This window comes from Rhagoletis zephyria, unplaced genomic scaffold (assembly GCF_001687245.7).
Source record: "Rhagoletis zephyria isolate East Lansing unplaced genomic scaffold, Rhagoletis_zephyria_1.1 Rzeph_scaffold_00025, whole genome shotgun sequence".
NCBI classification, from domain to species: domain Eukaryota; kingdom Metazoa; phylum Arthropoda; class Insecta; order Diptera; family Tephritidae; genus Rhagoletis; species Rhagoletis zephyria.
In genome coordinates this window covers 621,956-642,063 of record NW_016157109.1, presented here as the reverse complement: position 1 = coordinate 642,063, position 20,108 = coordinate 621,956, and the positions used below count along the sequence as shown (strand labels likewise).

Below are 20,108 nucleotides of genomic sequence, written 5' to 3'. Positions count from 1 at the left end.
AGAGAGGTTTAAGAAGGCTTACGGTCAAAAATATTTTCGAAAAGGCTTGCCGCCTGTTTGGAAATTTAACTAAATTAAATTGACAAAATAAATGAAATATTACAGTATGGGTACAAAACGGAATGTATTTGAGAAATCTTGATTTGGAAATATTTTCAATAGGATTATCAACTATCTTAAAGTAATATTACGTTCTCATTTACTCGAGTTTAAGGCCATTTTTGAGTTTAACGCTAAACTCTACTCTTAAACTCGTACACAAAATTTCGTTAAACTCTCCTTAAACAACCCTTTTATTTGCAGTATATGCGAATGAAACCCTTTTTACCGAATTTGGTTTGTGTCTTTGAAAATCGAAACCTGCAACCAACTTTTTGACAGTTAGTCTGTTCGGAGTATGGAATTGATCTTATATACATATGTATCAAAGGGTTAAGTGAAAGTGCAATAATTTTTTGTATGAAATACTAGCATGAAATAATGTTACTCATACGCCATATCGTACATGACCGTACAAATACATGTCGTATGAGTAACTTTTTCCATGTTAAAGTTTGAATTTTTTCATTTGCAATGCAAACTTAAAATGAAAGTAACGACTAAATAACCTTATCTAAAAAAACGGTATACAGATCCGTAACCTACTACCCAAAATTAATTTTACGTGTTACGGCGTTTTTTGTGTAATTTTAGCGTCCTCAATGTGCTATCATCAAAATTTAGCCATAGCAATGCAATTTGTTTATAAAACTCTTAGGAGGTAGGATCTCCAGTCCGACAGGACTCGTAATTCAAGCGGACTCATCCACATTTGTAACGCAGGATACCAGTAAGAGTACTTCAAAGGCCCCAGAAGGCACGTCATTTTGGGTAGCTTTATGGGTACTATAACATACACAATTAAGTCAGTGCATTTTTATAGATACGCAGGGATTAGTCCAAGAGAACAGCAGTGCCCAAGGCAGCAACAGTCCGGACTGTTCTTCACCGAAAGGCGAGCATGGAAGTATTCGGGCGGGTTATGCCGACTTCGACATTTACGGGTCTCATCTGCCGCAAAGCGCTTCGCGGTAGGATCTGGAAAATTTAACGGTTTCCCTATAAACTGAACAGCTACAGTTTAAGTTATTCAGCTTTCTTAAAGTCCAATTAGTTATAACACTTGGGTATAAGTTATTTATTCAAAGCAGTTAGCAACCAAGAAATTTAACAAAGCTATTGCAATTCAACAGTAAACATTTTTTTTATAAATTTTTCGATTACTTTTTAAATTACTTTGAGGAATCGAAAGAAATCAATTACATTTTCAATTCCTTTCAAAGGAATTGGAAAAAAATACATTACTAGCACGTAATTTATTCCAATTACAATATGAAATTCCTTGAAATGGAATTTAAAAAAAAACAATTCCATTTGAAATTACTTCAAGGAATTGAGAAGGTAATCGATTCCTTTGCTGTGAACTGAAGGAATTGATTCCAAATTACAATTACTGAGGAATTGTAATGTAATTGTAATTGTATTTACCCAGCTCTGATGGCAATGGAATATGAGAGATGAATCAACCAGCAGGTGTCGACATATCTGATGAATCCGTACTTATGCTCCGATTTGGTTGATATTTAAAATGTATATTGCTAACATGAAAATAAAAAAGTTCACAAAAATTTTCGCCAATTCGAACTCTGAGCTCTCGAATGGCACGCCAGTGCTCTACTCACTGGGTCATCGCCACTGTTGCAGCAACATTAGCAAAATTGAAATCCAAATTTCAGACTTTGAAAATTCTGCAAAATTTCAGCAGACTTTCCAACTTTTTATTCAGCATCATTAGAAAAAATTTCGATATGCAGCTTTGTAGCTCATTTAATTTCAGCTCGATAAAGTGGAAATTTGAAGTAGCTAGGACTTACCGTTGATTTTTGACATTTTTTTTTATTACACATATATACACCATGTATGCCTGTACTACATATCGAATGCACACAAATTGCTTGACCAACAACATTTTGAATTGAACCAGTGGTGAGTTGAAGCGGGAAGCAGACATTTGGAGACTTAGATGAAATGTAAAATTTTCATTTTTGAGGAATTTCGCATTCAATGGAAATCATTGCAACCATTTTAAAAGGAAGAAATGGTCTTATAATCCACGCTCACACCCGTTTGTTTGTTCATTCCCCAGCTTATGGTATTCAAAAAGTCCCTGTGAGAAAATGATCTAATGTATATTAGTGCTATTTTAACAAACCAGTAATAATGTGTGTAAAATGACGGTCGTCCAAAAATAGTATAATCGGAATTTTAATGTGAGGATTGTTCTATATCGAAAAAAGTATGCCTTTTTTATTTTGAAATCAAAAAATATTTAGAGGTCGCTCAAAGCGCGCAAAGTTTTCCATGTATTCTATGTGGGGAAAAACCACTTTTCGTAGAAATTGTATTGAATTCTCGAAAATCAATACTTTTCGGTCGGTCGGGAAACTCAGGTTCTCTTCATTTAACCATTTTTTAATACTAACGATTTTTTATTGGTCCCCCATTGCATTTTTCGGGTTTTTTTGGGAGTTTGGCGGATCTTTAAATTATAGTTACTATGAAATAGTCACTATCAGGACTAAAACACAAAGATCGTCATTTCAGCTTTCTTTCTGGGCACAAGCTTGCTTTAAATTGGTAATACATCTTGCGAATAGTTGAAAAAGACTGTCGCGCAAATGCAAATAAACTTTTACATACCCGATGATTGAGTATTTTTTAGGTGGGCGAGCATAGAGTAAAACTGACAGTTTACAATTTACAAAAAGGAAATAAACCTCAAGCTCAGTAGAATTATTGAATATAAAAAACAAAAAAATATCCTGCGTTTTTCGGAATATTTTTAGTCTGCATGGTCCCCTTTTTAAAATTAAAATTACCTAACCCAAAATTCTATATATATATTAATATATCGACCCCCTAACCGCCAAAAAGACCCAAGTGATATTTGTTTTTTAGAAATGTTCTTTTCGAAATACTCCTCGAGCATCTAGATGCATATATTAAAATGGCGGCAATTTTAAAATCCATAATTAATCACAATGTCGTACGAAAGATACCTTTTTAGTCTTTTTTTCATTACATAGGTTCTGCGGTTAGGTTTTATAAATTTTTAACTTCGTCCCGTATTAGATTATGGGAAAGCATTAAAAAATTCTGCCTCAAATAGTTCGCTCCACTACTACGCACCTGATTGAAATCACAATATCCTTTCCCCCTTCATTAAAAATAATTTACAGCACACACGGTTCTATCGACAACTACACACTGACACTCAAAAACCAAGACTAATTGAAAATTTGTTCAACTGAAATTTTTTGTCAACCTTGGAGCTTTTTTTTGTCTTTACTTCAGTCATCCCGGTCTTCGCTGAATTTTATGATCTGCCAATAGCACCGTATTTGTAATGCAATTCCAATTCCCGCCAAATATTCGCTGATGTACACAACTTATGTAAGCCTGCATAGTTTAATGCATATACATACATATGTATATTTATGCATCTCTGTCCAACTTATACATACAAACCAATGTACATACATACGTATGTATATTAATATACAAATATTCATGTATGTAGTATATTTGTAAATACATACGTATGCACATATGTACGCTGGTTTAAAGTTTTGTATAAAATTTCAAAGTTCCATGGAATGCCAGCATAAAACTTCATGCGCTTCAAAAATTATGCTTAGTTGCGAAATTATGTGTAGTCCAAGTTTAATTCATACATATACCCTCCAAATGAATTATTAAAAAAACAAAATTAATATCCCATTAGCCAAATCATGTAGTGGCAAAACGAAAATCTTAAATATGAAGCTCCGAAATTTTATTGACTGTTTGGCTGTTTTTCTCCACCATTTATTGGTGGCGTCATTTTGTGCCGAATAAAGTACCTGGTGTAAATAGTTGGCGTTGACAAAGTTTTTTGATATCGGCCCAAGCCGACAAGCGGTTGTAGTGCTAAGCAGAGGAAGAACGTTATGGCAAATTTTTCGCTGACATGTTTTTGAAGGTTACACTATATACATAAGTATGTAAATAAGACTAGCTGGGTATTTCCCTGTGTTACAGAAATGGCAAGAGATCACTTTTTAGATACCATACATACATTTATGGACAAAATAATAGGTGTGCAAACTTTTAATCAGCTTTGGCTGATTTCCTTTTGTTTATTTAATGTTTATTACTTTATTATAATGATAAAAGCCTAGTGGCAATATACATAAAAAATAAAAATACATTTAAAAAGCTCTATAAAGTGACATTTACATACAAATTTTCGATTTATGAAGCAGTTAAAGTCTTCTTTATTTTTTTTATGAATTTGGCTGTAGCACTATATACATAAATCCACATTTCATCGCTTCTACCAAAAAATTTCGCCTTTTGATTGCCCCTTTCTCTTTTCGTGTTCGGTTCTAAAATAAAGACACACGGTGCTACAATTTTGTGTTCGTTTCTTAAAATATCGCACTCTGGTAAGGCAAAAAGGCACATTCTCAGCCCTTTGAAGCTTCGCCAGGGTAGAAGGTCGCCCTGAAAATCAGATGGTTGCTTAAAACGACAATATTATGAAGTACTTGAGCTGAACAAGGACAAGAGGCAAAAACTTGCCCTTTTACAGGCCATTTTGCACCGTAGAACGGCAACATTTCTTGGAAGAAACGAAATCACCATTAGAAAAATGCGTACACTTTTTAAAACTTCCACCAAAATCTTAAAAGGAAATTCCAGAAAAAAGTTTGGTATGCAGGTTTATAATCCATTAAATTGTCGGATAATAAAGTGCATGTTTACTGCATGTTTGACTTTTAATAATTTTTTTGTTTCCGAGCGGTTCCACTCATTTTCTTTCATATAAAGTGTGCTCGAAATTTTGCAAGTATATGGAAGAAAAAGCGTAGCACCACAATTCTATATTGCCAGAACGCTGTTAAGGCTTTGAAGGCCCATTGATCAACGTGAGACTCCCGTAAAAGCTTGTTCTTTAAGATTATCTTTTACATCTTGTGCCTTGCTTTACTTCGGAAGAAATTTGAATAGTGAATCCTTTAAGGATAAAATTTTTTTTTTAAGTCTCACCTTAGATAATGAATGTGAAATAGGTTAGTTTTCGACTCGAAAACTTGGCCATTCTCCAGCAAAACGTAACCTTCGTTATCTAATGTATTTTTCCTTCCAGCCCATTATCGAATTGAAATTGTAATGTGAGAGAGTAGTGTCTTATATTTCCTTTCGATAATGAGCTGGATGGATTTCACTCTCTCCCTTGCTTCTATAGATCTCATTTTTTTTCGTACGCATTTCGAGTGTATTTCCAATATACTATATTGCAAGAATGATAGAATACAAGATTGCGCCGATCAGAGAGGATTTTTGAGAATAACTTTTGTGTGACGTCACACTGGTGCAATTGCGAGAGAGAAATGCCAAAACGTGAGCAAGAATGGAAGAAGAAGAAAAAATGTTGCAAGGAAAACGTAAACAAGTTGCACCAGTGTGACGTGATGCAAACAACGATTCTGTCAAATTCGTTAAGAGAGGAATAGCGGTCCGAGATCGGCGCAACCTTTGTATTCTCTCAATCGTGACTATATTGGATATCGATGGGCATTTTCGAACGTACGCCACAATGTTGATAGGGTAATAATAATTCACGCGTGTGTGTGTGATTTTTGTATTTTTCCATCTATTACATTTCGAAAAGGAGCTTTTTTTTCCAAACAATGAATGAATGTTGTAAAATAAAACTTTGTGAAAAGAATGTACAAGTAATTTTTTACATGGATATGTACATATAGTAAGTAGATGCATGTGTACATACTATGTACATGTTTAGGTACAAATGAGTAGGTAAAATATATAAAATTGTAGCGTGTGAAAATGAAAAATTCCCGCGTAAACCTAAGGTGCCACCGGAAAAGGAGGTATAAAGCACGTACGAGACGAATCCGACACTCTGAGTTTTTGCCAAGTAACGGGTGATTTTTTAAGAGCTTGATACCTTTTTTTTAAAAAAAAACGCATAAAATTTGCAAAATCTCATCGGTTCTTTATTTGAAACGTTAGATTGGTCCATGACATTTACTTTTTGAAGATAATTTCATTTAAATGTTGACCGCGGCTGCGTCTTAGGTGGTCCATTCGGAAAGTCCAATTTTGGGCAACTTTTTCGAGCATTTCGGCCGGAATAGCCCGAATTTCTTCGGAAATGTTGTCTTCCAAAGCTGGAATAGTTGCTGGCTNACCCAGCCAGCAAACAATCCGAAACCCGATCCGAAAACGGAAAAAGTCGATGAAAATCGGATTGTTGTCCGTTTACCGATTCCATTTCTGGATACTTTAATGATCCGTTTTCCCACTAAAGTGTACGGCAGAAAGGTATGTACAGAAAAGTACCGAAAATGGTGGTGAAAAGGATACGTTTTCGGCTGTGTTTTCTGAAATTTTTCTGATTAAATTTTTCGTTCAATACGCTTTCCTTCTGCACTTCTCACATACTTTTTCATGATTAAAAAGAAATAAAATAAAATTAGGAAGCGCGGACGGAATTCGAACCCGGCACCTTCTGGAAGCTAACAAATAGCGGCACTTCTCTGCACGCTCAGCCACTGCCAACTACGCATGCATGCTTTCAAATCTTTAGCTTGAGCAAATAAAATACAATTATTGCTTTCAAATGACATCATCTTTTTCGAACGTTTTCCAGATACGAAAATTGATGATAACTGTAGGAGTTTTTTGTGTATGTTTTCGGATACGGAAAATTACATTAAACTGCACTGTCGGCAAGATTTTCGTTTCTTTGCTGGCTGGGTATCTTCTTCAAAGTGCAAGCATTAGTTAGACTGACGAGTAAAAAAATGTTGTAACAAACTTTAAAAAAAAAAAAAACAGCAAAATGGTAATTTAAAGTATAAGAGAAGCGTATGCATTTAATGTAGTATTAGTGAAAGAATAATTTCATGCAGCGTTTCTCACACTGTGGTACGCGAATAGACAATAGGCGAAGAAGCATAAGAAGAAAATTTTGTCTGTGTGATACTAAATTTTTATAATTTTTTTGAACGGGAAATAGCTGTTGCTGTCAAAATCACACGAAATCGGGTCATCACGTACCAAGTCTTACAATTTATGGCATATAAATTTTGCATTTTTCATTGCAGTTTCGGTGCATATTTCATGCACACAGTTAGTGTTGTTCATTTGATCAACTTTGTCTGCTAAATGTACGCGAGAAAAAAATGAGAGCCACTGGTTTAGGGTATTAAACCTCCAAATATCTAAAATTGTGACGATGGTGTATGTGGTATGTTGTCAACATTCGTTGCGTGAGCTTGCATGAAGGTACAGTATAGCAAATCGAGCTTCATCACTTCAAAATATTTTCAAAAGAACTAGTGGAATCAAGTACTTTCATCCAAAAAAAAGTTTAGCATGTGCCAGTTTTATTGGAACACTTACTCGTCTAGGGTAAATTCAAAAAGGACTTTTGGGGGTTATCCGTTGTCGATGGAAACAGTTTATACATATATGTTACCGGTCAAACCCGATCTTAGGACAAATTAGTTTTTCCTGGGCGAAACTAGTTCTATCTAGATGCGGTACATCCGTCTAACGCGAAATCAAGTTGGACGCAACAATATTGTGGACAGCGTAGTTGGAGTTGGACTGATGAGGGTAATTTTACACTAGTCAAAACTAGTTTGTCCTAAGATCGGTTTTGGCCGGTAACATATACATACATAAAACCATATCTTCCAATACAGCTACCAACGCCAATGCAAAGCTATGTATCGTTTCCTTAATTCACAAAGGCCCTAACCGATAAGCTTCTTATATTACAGGAGAAGCAAAAAACATTATAAAATGAGTATCAAAAATAGGTAGGGCTTTTTAAAAAGTGGCATGTTACTCCGTTGTTTTTGGTACTCACACTTCAAAATTTTTATTAAATCGGTATTTTAATACATCCTACCAAAACCTTTGGAAATCGCAGTTTCTAAAAAAGTGTTGGTTAGGGCCTATGTGAATTCAGGTAACGATATGTACATATATTTTTGTAAATATGCCATTCTGTTTTGGTGCCAAATGACAAATAATAACTAGAGTTAGTTAAAGTGAAATAAAAAATGTAATCCATCGGAAAAGTGTATTCGATAAAAATGCACAATTTACAACTGACATTGAAAAATTTAAATTGCAATAAATTTCAAATAAATAAATTTAGGGGAACGAAAGAGGAATCTAGGGGAAAATGGGCATGCCACTCCATTAACCTGGCAACACTGCGCCACTAATTGGAGGAGAAGCTCGGGCAAACACTAACATATTAGGGGTCTTCATCTAAAGTGATAAAGAAATAAATTGCTTAAATTTATCAGTTTATCCGCAGTATTCCGCATTCAAAAGTATTTATTATTTAATTTATATGGCTAGTTACGTTTCATTCTAACCTCGTCCATTGTGTTCATATGCTTATATGTGTTCGGAGTAAAAGCGACTACCTAGCAACCTGTAAGGCTTTAATTTTGAGAAAATTTATACATTTATCCACCAAAATCGTTTGATAAAGTGACAAACTTTGGTTAGATAGATTCCCATACAAAGTTTGACAGTTCATTTATCAAATGCCCTTGAACTTCATATATAGAAAACTTTTCCCAGCAAAAATTTGCAAGCAGGATTGCAGCTCACGGTTGCATGTTCGTCCACAATAATTTGAACCGACAAGTTCGTTAAATTTAAAAATGCACAATCTTGTTGCGATTTAGTTATTAATGAAAGACGTACGTAAATATTTGTTTACTTAATTATTAAATTAATTCCTATGATTTGAAAGGTACTGTGTTGAAAAGCGGTGCTCGCAATCAGAACGCAGTCGAAACCACATTCCATATACATAGGAAATCCGACAGTGACTACCAGAAAGAAATTGAAGCGTATGTTGAAGAAAGTCAAAATAAGAAGAAATATACATATACAGTATTCCCCGCTTAATTGTCCCCCGGTTAATTGATTTTCCCGCTTATTTGAATTACCTTATCGGTAAAAAAAATATTGCATAATAAATCCATATAAATTTTCCCGCATTATTTAACTCGGTTAATTGGTTTCCCCTTATAATTGGTTAAAAACATATGACATTGAAAATTGATATACCCCATGATACAAAAAAGAAGGTAGTTTCAATAAACAACTTTTGACGGATAATAAAATTTTTTGAAGTTTCATAAATTGTGAGTATTATCAACGGCCTTGCCACTTTGATAATATTAAAACAATAAATCGGAGTAGTTTCTTTCCCATATTTATACCAATGTAATAACATTTCAAATCAAAGTGCTTGGTAGTTTTTTTACTTACGTGGTTCGCACCTTTTTTTATTAAAAATATTTAAAATATAAACTGTTAAAGGAGACTTCATCGTAATTGTTCTTTTCATTTTGTAATAAAAACCACGCGCGCATTATTCTGTTATTTTTTTGTTTTCTTATTTTGAATGCAATCTTGCGATTTAAATATCGAATTCTAAAGAACGTTCTTCCCAAATAAAACCTTTTTATGTTTCGGTTCAAATTTACTTTTAAATTTCTCATAAGATTTTGCAAAAAATTAGGATTTGTGACTAGCGCATCATCATTAAATTTCACAAGTTTTTAATTTATGCAAAACACCTGAAGTCGGTTTGAACAGACCCGCCCTCCGATAAATAACTAACAGATCGTCGTTTAAAGTACAAAACCGTGTATCCATGATTCAATAATAGGTGCGTTCGTTTAAAATCTCCAGTGAAAACCAACCAACTGCCAAATTCCGGCGGAATGTCATCTGTTCTCTCACAAGAGAGAAATATCCAAAACAGTACGCGAACAGAAAATTTGCAGAAACTTGCAAGTTAGACGAACAGCTGATTTAATTTTTGTTTGCATTCAAAAGTGTAAAATTTAAAACGTACGAAAAGTCATCACAAAGTGTTATACTGACACAGTTTATTGATTAAACAAATAACTACTTATTTCTTACAAGTTTAATTAGTCGCATTCTGTAATTTTTAACTTCCAAACCATCAAATTCAATTTTGTGATTTGCGTAAATGGCAACCAGCTGTTTTTGATCAGCTGTTTTCCTGTTGGCAAATTGCTGTTGGCAAAAATTTTTCCAGCAGAAACCAGCAGGTCCCCTCAAAATGAAATGTCACTTTGCTCTCTTAATTTCCCCTACTTTGCAAGTTTTTTGCGTACGCGAACGCAAAAACGTGTAAGTTTTGGTTAAACATGAACAATTAACAGCTACGCGAACGCAACTAATACAAGGTTACTGCCATCCCTAAATTGGCGCGTCAAGCGCCAAACAACTGTCAAAAATCCTCATGCCCATACAATTTGTATGAAGCATCCCACAATAACGCGGCGCTAACGCCGAGCAAATGGAATTTTCATTTTTGACAGGGCGTTACGTGTTGAAGTTGGATGCGGAAGACGGAAAGAAAGAGAAAGGACAAAAAAGTGAAAGAGGAAACGAGAATAAAAACGAGAGGATCTGAGAAAACGTCAAAAATTACGACGCGTTGATTTGGGGATAGCGCGCGCTGACACTCGTCGACAATGGATAACGCAACGCTTAGCGCTCCAATTTAGGGACGGCAGTTAGATAATTATTGACAGCTGCGGTTTGACACTCCCTTATAAAAGGTTGCATTTGCGGAGGCCGCAGAAAGGGGAATAATGAAATCTCTTGGTGCGAAAATGGTAGTAGAAAAGTACGCAAAGTAGGCAAATTCCTTTTGTAAATTCTAATGTATTTGCAGGAAATATGGCATTTTAAACGAAATGTTGAACGTAATATTGATATATCTACGTGAATTACGCAATTTATGTGCTATTTAGCTGTATAAAAACTGCAAAATGACTCAAAATTAAAATAATACTATGTCTCCACTGTGAGATTTAATGAATATTTAGCCCTCTGAGGAGATTTAACGTTAAATCTTTTGGGGATTTACCATATGAATTTAAATCTCGAAAGGCAGTAGATTTAAGTTAAATCTTCCCTAAATCTTCAATAATATTGAACAATAAATACAATTTGTTGGGTGTGGCAACCACGAATTCACATAAGTCAAATGATATTTTTATTTTCGGTATACAGTTGCGGACATTGAAATCTAGCCTATTAAAAAACACGAATTTTCATATTTTTAAGCGTGTTTTTATATTTTAGTTGGTTTTAAAGGCAAATATTAATATTCAAATAACTGTGGTTGTAATAAATTAAGAAGATATTATTTCAAAAACTACAAATTCATATATATTATGATAATATCATGCTTTCTATAAATCTTTTACGCACGACATAAAATTTATAAAATTCGGTTATGGTTCTGCTTCGATAACATTACACTAAATATCCTCTAGAACTCAATTCGACTCCAGAAATGCATTGCCAGTCATATTTGCTAGCTAGGTCTTCGTGATATGCCAATGGCCAAAGATTGGATTTTCGGTTCCCTCTCATGAAGAAGAGAGTTTATTTCCTCAACAACTCTCTAAAAAATGTTCTTAAAGTCAGGAAAATTATTCGGAATACCGTACTATTCGTTACATTTCGCAAACTATATATTATACATATTTACCACGAATAAGAATCCAATAATATTAAGAATTCACATAATGAAATTCCGCTCCTGGTACCTTCCTTTTATCTGTCTGAATTTCCACGTCCGCAACTGTATTTATAAAATCATACGAAAGCAAACGTCAAATATTTAAAAACGTGAACGTCAAACATATCTCGTTGTGTTAATGGAGACGGTTGTGATTTAGCAACAGGATTTATTAAATCTTAATGGTTAAATCTCTCAGTGGAGACATAGTATTAGACTACTATGAGATTGATGTAAATATCCAATTTAAAAACAGTTTATGTTTTCATCAGTTAAATATGCTTCATATGCATATACAAATAAACATATTGCACAAAAGCTTATAGTACTTCTATTTCACACCAAAGCTACACGGTTTCCATGTAAATTTGCAAAGAAGCAACACGGTGCCACTGCTAAGGGAGCGGTGCGAGAGAGACAACTGTCAGTTTATCGATCATGCCGTGCATGATTATTGAATCATGCCGTGTATCACGATGCAGCGAACAAAGGTGGCGCCGTCAGTGGTACCGCTACTTTGGTTTTGCCAATTCTGACAGTTGTGGTAACTTGTAAATAAACCTTTGTTTACAAATCAGCGAAAGAGAAATTTTAATTATAAGTGAAAAATCAGTTTAAATTGTGTTAATTTGCAATTTGTGAGTGATTTTGAGTTGAGGACTGCGTAAAAACTAATACAATGAAGTGCTGTGTGTTAAATTGCGACAGCCGTCAAGATGCATGAAGCGTTCTGCAGTTTTCTGCAGCAGCCTTAATTGCAAAGCAATGGAGTGCACTAATATGTTCACTGTTCTCTAATAGATTAGGTGAAAAATGCAATATTTTCACATTTAGCAAAATTAAAACACGTTTTTCGCTGTAAAGTGAACTGCTTTGGCAGTTTCAACTCGTTCTTCTTTTCGCTCCATTCTTTGTTTACTTGTGGTACACAAATGTCAACGCCCAGGACGGCGCAATCTTGTATTCTATCATTCTTGGCCGTGTATTAACAAAATGAACAACTGCGTATGTGAGGTTGCATACATTATTTTGTAGAGAGTAAAAACACTTATATTTCAAAATGGTTCTCTTTCTTTACAAAGAAATCGCATTTGAGGACGAATGGATAAGGCTTGAGCCATCGGCGGTGGCGTGGCTCGACCCTATTAAGCTGGCATTTCAGGGTACTATTTTATATATATATAAGGAAATTTTGAAAGTTAGGGGGGAGGTCGAGCACCCCCTGGCCCTACCTGGCTACGCCCATGGCTTGAGCCAAGAGCTTATGTGAGCAAATCCAATTTTTGGCAAAAAATGTCAGTTACGCGGTTTTCCAGAACGACGATACGCGGTTTTGTACTTGAAGCGACGATATGTAAGTATAAACTTTCTTCATGCTTTCTGAAACCTAGTCGTCAACCTCAGTTTCGAAGTCATGTAGCCGGCATAATTTTCTAGTTCATCATATTCCACATCTTTGAATGTACTGATAAAATCTTGTGCTTAAAAAAAAAAATATTTCTTCTAGTGATCAGGTAGCATGAATTTGATGAAATGTCATAATGTTATTAAAAGTCAAATGGTTAGCAACAACAACGAATGTCATTAAATGAAACTACCTTATGTTTTGTATCATGATATACCCTCAATTTTCCCTGGTTAATTGTTCCTTACGCTTATTAATTTTTTTTTCTATAAAAATCATCTACAAATGTGAGGGCAAGTATACCTATTTTTTTTTTTTTTGTTAGATTGGCGCTTACACATACGTTAGTATTTGGCCGAGCTTCTCCTCCAATTTGTGGCGTGCGCCTTGATGTTAGCCCTGTTCGCGTACGCACTATCCAGTAAATCCAGTACTAATTTTACTGGATTTTTTACTGGATGTCGTTTTCGTACGCAAAAACTTGCAAGAAACTAGCAAAAGAGGGGAAATTGAGAGAGCNAAAATGACAGCTGAACTTGCAAGTTTTACTGGATTTTTACTGGATAAATTTTTACTAGAAACTATTTGCTAGTAAGAAAAACAGCCGATGGCATGATGCTTAATGTAATTCACATTAACAAAATAATTGTTTGTGGTGCTTTTAGAGTTGCAATTGACAAAATAAACCCATTTAAATATATAATAAGATGGAAAATACTAGTTTTCTAAGAAAATTGCATCGGAAAATAACAAATTAAACAGCTGTTCATAAAACTAGCAACTTCTTGCTGGTTTTGCGTTTTCGTACTTTCTTGCATATTTCACTCATTGGGAGTAAATATTGGCTTACTCTCCGAAATTTGGTTACTGGCAAGTTACTGGATATTTTTTGCTGGAGAATACGAAAACGCAGCTGTTGTCACACAAAGCGGAGGGTACGTACGATTGTATTTTTATGAGAAGCTGTTTTTCATGGCAGAAATACACTCGGAGGTTTGCCATTGCCTATTTTCGAATGTCAAATTCACCGACCAGCTAGTTACTTGCTATTTTCTGTTAGTTTGCGTTTCTTAACTATTACTTTATATCGCCCGTAATTCTATCAATGATCCCTTTCCTCTTTTTCCTGATAATTATCGGCTAGAAAAGTAAAGAAACAAAGCTAATGCTGCCAAATTTTTCAATAGCCCTGCTGGATAAACATTTCATAGCTGTCAAAAATTTTACTATCCAGAATACTTTTGTTTTAATTGGCACACGCCCATAATTACGCTAAATCATCTTTCAGGCATGAGCTGCTCAAGCCGCAACGTCGGGAAACCTTCTACAACTTCCTTTCCTAATCAAATGTCAAAATTGCGCTCCCTCTGTGCAAATTTTGGAAGGTCTGCGTAAACGAACGAGAATTTGCAATGGCTGCGTTTCTTTATACATTCCGGATAATCCCATTTCACAGCCGGAATAAACAGAATGCGTTTGAAATATACGTCACCATATCAACAGGAACGTTCTAAAGAATAAATATACAAAAAAGCTTATTCCAAACGTTCAGAATGAATAAAGAAATGCAGCCAATAACTTCTATAAGATTGTGCAAGTTGTCCCGCGCGAACACTCTTTTCGTTAACACTTCTATTACAAGTTGTCCCGCGCGAACACTCTTTTCGTTAACACTTCTATTACAATTCATGCAGTCAGCTGTGCGTGTCAAATTTGACAGTCCACGTGCAGTAGATCAGTTGTTTATTATTTTTAATATTCTTGTGTTTTTTACAGTTACGGCTCGATAAAAAAGCAAAATAGTGAGTTTTGGATAAATTGGGTTTTATTAACGTTCACATGATGCCAAAATTTTTTGTGCCTACATCGTGGGAGAATCTCGCAGATGCGATGAAGTTCCGCTCTAAGGTTTCATTGAATGGAGTCAAGGATGCAGTCGGTGACGGTTCGCCGGTACAGACTAATTTACACAAGAAGTTAAAACGGGTAAATGGTAATCTTATCACAAGCTCTAAAGCAGGCAGTTTCGACAAGGCGAAAGGTAAAAGACATTTATGCAAACCTGAAAAGGTGCAAAATGGTCGGATTACGAAGCCAAATTCCGTTAAAAATCTAAAACATTCTAAAGTTAAGATAACGCCGGCACCTTCATTAGCATTACCAGTTTCATCAACATCAGCCACCAAAATAAAATCTACCGTAACGGCTAAGCGGAGGAAGCGCAAACACCAGTCAGAAACTAGGGAAAAGAAGGCTCTGCAAGTATCAGTGGCGAAAAGCTCATCGTCTTTGGAAGCCAGTAATAGTGAAAATGAAAAAGTGGCACTTGCGAGTTTGCATGATATTGGCTTAAAAGTGTTCGAAAATTCACTGAAACAACAATTGTTGGGTGGCCGTTTTCGCTATATAAACGAACAGTTATACACCATGGATAGTGCAAAAGCGGAAGAGTTTTTTAAATCAGATGTTGATGCATTCGATGCCTACCACACCGGCTACCAATTGCAAGTTGAAAAGTGGCCAATGAATCCACTCGATCGTATAATAAAAGTGATAAAACGATTACCTAAAGCTTTGGAAATAGTAGATTTTGGATGTGGGGAAGGCCGTTTGGCTAAATCGGTTCCTAACAAAGTGTACTCTATGGATTTGGTGAGCACGCGTGACGACATCATAGCTTGTGATATGGCGCATACGCCGCTCAGCAATCAGTCTGTAGATATAGCCGTATATTGTCTCTCATTGATGGGCACTAATCTAAAGGACTATTTGTTAGAAGCGAACCGTGTATTAAGGCCTAATGGACTTGTAATAATCGCCGAGATACAGTCACGCTTCGATGATTTGCGGCAATTTATCCGTGGTTTGTTGGCTTGTGGCTTTGAATTGGTCAAAAAGGACATTAACGAGAAGCTATTTTACTTTTTTCAATTCAAAAAGGTACGAAACGTGGGCAAAGTCGCTTTGATACCTCAATTTTCGCTTAAGCCATGCTTATATCGCAAGCGGTGAGTTGGCCTATATGCACATAATTTTTATAAACGTCTTTAGGTAACAAATATTCTTTTCGCAGTTGATGCAATTGGATTTGATCAAAAGCTGTTGCCAGTTTAATGAAATTGTTGAAAATGTATACTCCAAATTATACGCATAGTGCAGTAAATTAATGAATATGTTAAATAAATTATAACTGCATTTAAATGTTAAAGGTATTTTTCTATTTTTATATATTTTATATAGTACATACATATACATATATAATTTTTTACCTGATTGGCACAATCTGGAAACAACTTAAACAAATAGATACTGCCACTGCTTGAAATAATACTTACGTTAATGGGCAAAAAATAGGTGTGCGGCTCTTGTTTATTTAATGTTTATTAATTTTGTATAAAAGTCCAGCACAGTATATCGCACAGCTAGATCTAAAGTGCGCGTTGCCATGACAGTGGCGAAGGACTGCCATTCCAGCATCACTCCCCAAAAACTCTTTGGGGAATTTGTATACTGCCATAACAACAACAACAGAGACAGAGACTGCCACTACTAGAAATAATACTTACATACATTCATGGGCAAAAATAGGTGTGCGACTCTTGTTTATTTAATGTTTATTAATTTTTTGTAAAAGTCTAACACAGTATATCGCACAGCTAGATCTAAAGTGCGATCTACTGAAAAGAATTTAGGACGATTTTTTGCATAAATCAATTCAAAGGGCTTACCCCCAATTAATACAAATATTTTTTTCTTCATGAATATATAAACTAACAAAAAAATATTGTTATACCCGTTTTTGTTCTAATTGCGTTGAATCTGTTCGATTTTTCCGGATTTTATCTGGAATAAAAATTTGTAGTAGATTATGTCATTGGTTGCCTCGCAATGCCAAAGAAAATCCCAAATTTTGACGAACGACTGTCGTTTCGACAATCGGAATAGCGCCGATTATATGAAATATATAACTGCATATGTAACAATTTTCTACAAATTCTGTTAAAAAGTTTAAAATTATGATCAAAAATTGTTTATTTTTCAAAGTTTCATATGTGGATTTATATTGTGGGTGTTCATACTTCCCTGGTTATCAAGTTGTCTGCTTGTGTAGTTATATTTTTTTATTCAGATTACAACAATAAAATACACTTCCGAAAAATGATTTTTAACCTGATAACTAGGCAAGGCTGAACACCCACATTGGCCCTGTTCACAACCTGGACGAAGGAGGTCAGGCTACCGCTGGGGATTCACGTCGATGACACACCAATTCCGACGGTGAATAACCCCAAAATACTCGGAGTAACATTCGACAGCCTGCTCTCCTTCTCTGCGCACTCAACCGCTATTGTCAATAAAGTACAGAGCCGCAACAAGGTCCTCAAGTCGCTAGCCGGCAGTACTTGGGGCAAAGACAAAGAAACGTTGCTGGCAACATACAAGGCAATAGGCCGGCCGGTTTTGAACTACGCAGCGCCAGTGTGGTCGCCAGGGACTAGTAGGACGCAGTGGACGAAGCTACAGACGGTACAAAATACGGCACTTAGGACAGCGACGGGATGCCTCCTGATGTCGCCTGAACACCACTTGCACGGCGAGGCGCAAATGCTCCCAGTTAAGGAGCACAACATAATGCTCTGCAAGCAGTTCCTGATCGGGAGCCACAGAAGTGGCCACCCAAACAGACAGCTGCTTGCAGAGGAGCCCTCGCCTAGGCACGTCAGGAGGCATCTATATGAACTGACGGACGAAGTCCAGAGGTTCATTAAGCAACCTCTGGACCCGACAGCGTACAGACAGGCCCTGAACGGCATTCACAGGGACTCAGTCTCGAGTTATGTAGACTCTAGACCTGTGAATGCCGTTCTAGGCATACCACCCCCGGACATTGACGAGACAGAGCTTCATCTGCCTCGGGAGACACGCACTACACTTGCCCAACTTCGCTCCGGCTACTGCAGCAGGTTAAACTCCTACTTGAGTAGGCTGAATGAGGATGTGCCGAACGAATGTCCGGCATGCGGAGAGACCCCACATGACTCGAACCATCTCTTCGCATGCCCGGAAAACCCGACAACCCTAACGGCCCTGTCCCTGTGGACAGATCCCACAGAAGCTGCACGCTTCCTAGGGTTGCCGTTAGTGGAACTTGACGACAACGACTGAGATACCAACCGATCTGGGCGGGGTTGTTGTAGCCGCTACAACAACAACAACAACAACAACCCACATTGGCAAGACTTATGGGGCCCTAAACACATTGGAGCAAAGTTGCCAATTAATTCGAAATGTACATGTCAAAAAAGTAAATTCAGATCTTTTATGCGTGTTCTCTATACTGAGATTAACCGCTATAAATAATCAGAGTTATCACAGAATCCATCGTAGCTTCCTTTTTAATGTGCCTTTGTTTTCGTGTTTCCATTCTCAAATTTTTACAGCTTACTCCATAAAGTTTGCCAACTATTCAGGTTGAAAAAAATAAAAATCTAACATGATGAAGTTAATAAGAAGGAAATAAAAAAAATCCGAATTTTAATCTATGTCACACTCTCATTGAAAGCCGAGGTAATTACGCACATTTTGATACCTTAACTGATTTTCTCCGACAAATAGTTTATTAACTGCAAACAATTAATTCAATTCAAAATTTCGGGAATTTTTTTTCGAGATTTTCGAATATTATGACGAAATAAAAAATAGGTGTCTTCTTTTCTTCGATAAAGAACGTAAAATAAATATATTTCACCCCCAAAAAAAAATATTGAGGTGTAAATATTGTATGGAAGGATCCATACGTAAAATGTAGAGTTACATAAAAAACTGGTGCATATGTTGTCTCGAATTCGATTTGCTATGGAAGGATAAGCTTTGTTCTTCCCCTCCTCTGTAGTAATGCAAATGTTGTGGAGTACTCAAACTACGTTTATAATTTCACTAGCTTTGAGCGATGAGTAATACAGTTCAAGATGTATTTCTTAAGATTCTTCACTCATCTGAAAAAAGGATCAAACATGTCCCTAAATCCGAGTTCATTCGGATTCAGTGATAACAATTTTTTCGTATTCGTAGCGGGCATTCGAATTCATAGATTTGCTACGATGGATTCTGTGATAGCACTGAATACAAAGTACGATACCGGTAGCCATGGCTACTAGACCAGCAACTAGACACCAGTCGCCATACATAATAGGGCCATTAGTCAAAATGTTGCATACCCGATTTTTGAAGTGAAACTTCTTAATGGAGTTCGGGATGGTTGCGTTAAATATTTAACACCATATCATAAAATCTGTATCGTTCGTTCGATTTTAAAAAATGAGGTGTCAAATTAAAGGGCTTGTCCTTTGGGTTCCATGAAAGGGGTTCCCACGTGTTAAAAAATCGAATTCAAAGTATCTCTGCTGCAGATGGTTGCGTTAAATATTTAACACCAAGTCACAAAATCTGTTTCGTTCGTTCGATTTTAAAACGTGAGGGGTAGGTATGTTAATTTTTCCGATTTTTCCGATCATGGCGTTGTCACAAATCCCGGGATCCCGGGATTAGTCCCGGAATTTAGATATTCATTACTTTTCAACAACTTGAATCGAAAAAATTGCTTCTTTATTGTTTGAAAAGCTCTCCTACCATGAAATAAATAATAAATAAATGGGGTTGAAACCTACTTTTTTATTTAAAGTGTCGGTTTTATTTTTTCTCTCTGACCGCAGGATTTATTTTGAAGGACTTTCAAAGATATGATTAATTCCAAAGTTAAAAAAAAATTCAATGCAATGTAAAATAAAAATATGGGTAACAAATGCAATAGGAAATTTCTTTAGAATTTAAATAATTTAAATTTTTTGGATTCACAACGACGAATAGGTAATTTTTAAGCTGACAAAGTTTGAAGAACGAAATTCGAGGATGCTATCGAGTAACATGTAATTTTTTCAAAAACAAATATTGCGAAATTTCATCATATTATTCATGATAAAATTTTAAAAT

The 20,108-nt window shown here is 35.7% G+C and overlaps 2 protein-coding genes across 3 annotated transcripts in view; both read left to right on the top strand.

The window, feature by feature from the left end:
* LOC108363256 (uncharacterized) overlaps positions 1 to 20,108 on the top strand; it is a 175,805-nt gene that overhangs the window by 102,998 nt on the left and 52,699 nt on the right. The window lies entirely within an intron of this gene.
* Positions 14,806 to 16,324, top strand: LOC108363217 (ribosomal RNA-processing protein 8). 2 transcript variants are annotated; one of them, XM_017616520.1, is made up of 3 exons: positions 14,806 to 15,981; positions 16,059 to 16,126; positions 16,192 to 16,324. In XM_017616520.1, the coding sequence occupies exons 1-2, from the start codon at positions 14,958 to 14,960 to the stop codon at positions 16,103 to 16,105; spliced, it is 1,071 nt and encodes a 356-aa protein (XP_017472009.1). In that variant the 5' UTR covers positions 14,806 to 14,957; the 3' UTR covers positions 16,106 to 16,126; positions 16,192 to 16,324. The 2 variants fall into 2 exon arrangements, with proteins under 2 accessions (XP_017472009.1, XP_017472002.1); XM_017616513.1 differs by having other exon boundaries at positions 14,806 to 16,126.

Bases quoted from the DNA above. Each gene is read 5' to 3' on its own strand.
- LOC108363217 (XM_017616513.1), top strand. From the start codon at position 14,958: ATGATGCCAAAATTTTTTGTGCCTACATCGTGGGAGAATCTCGCAGAT.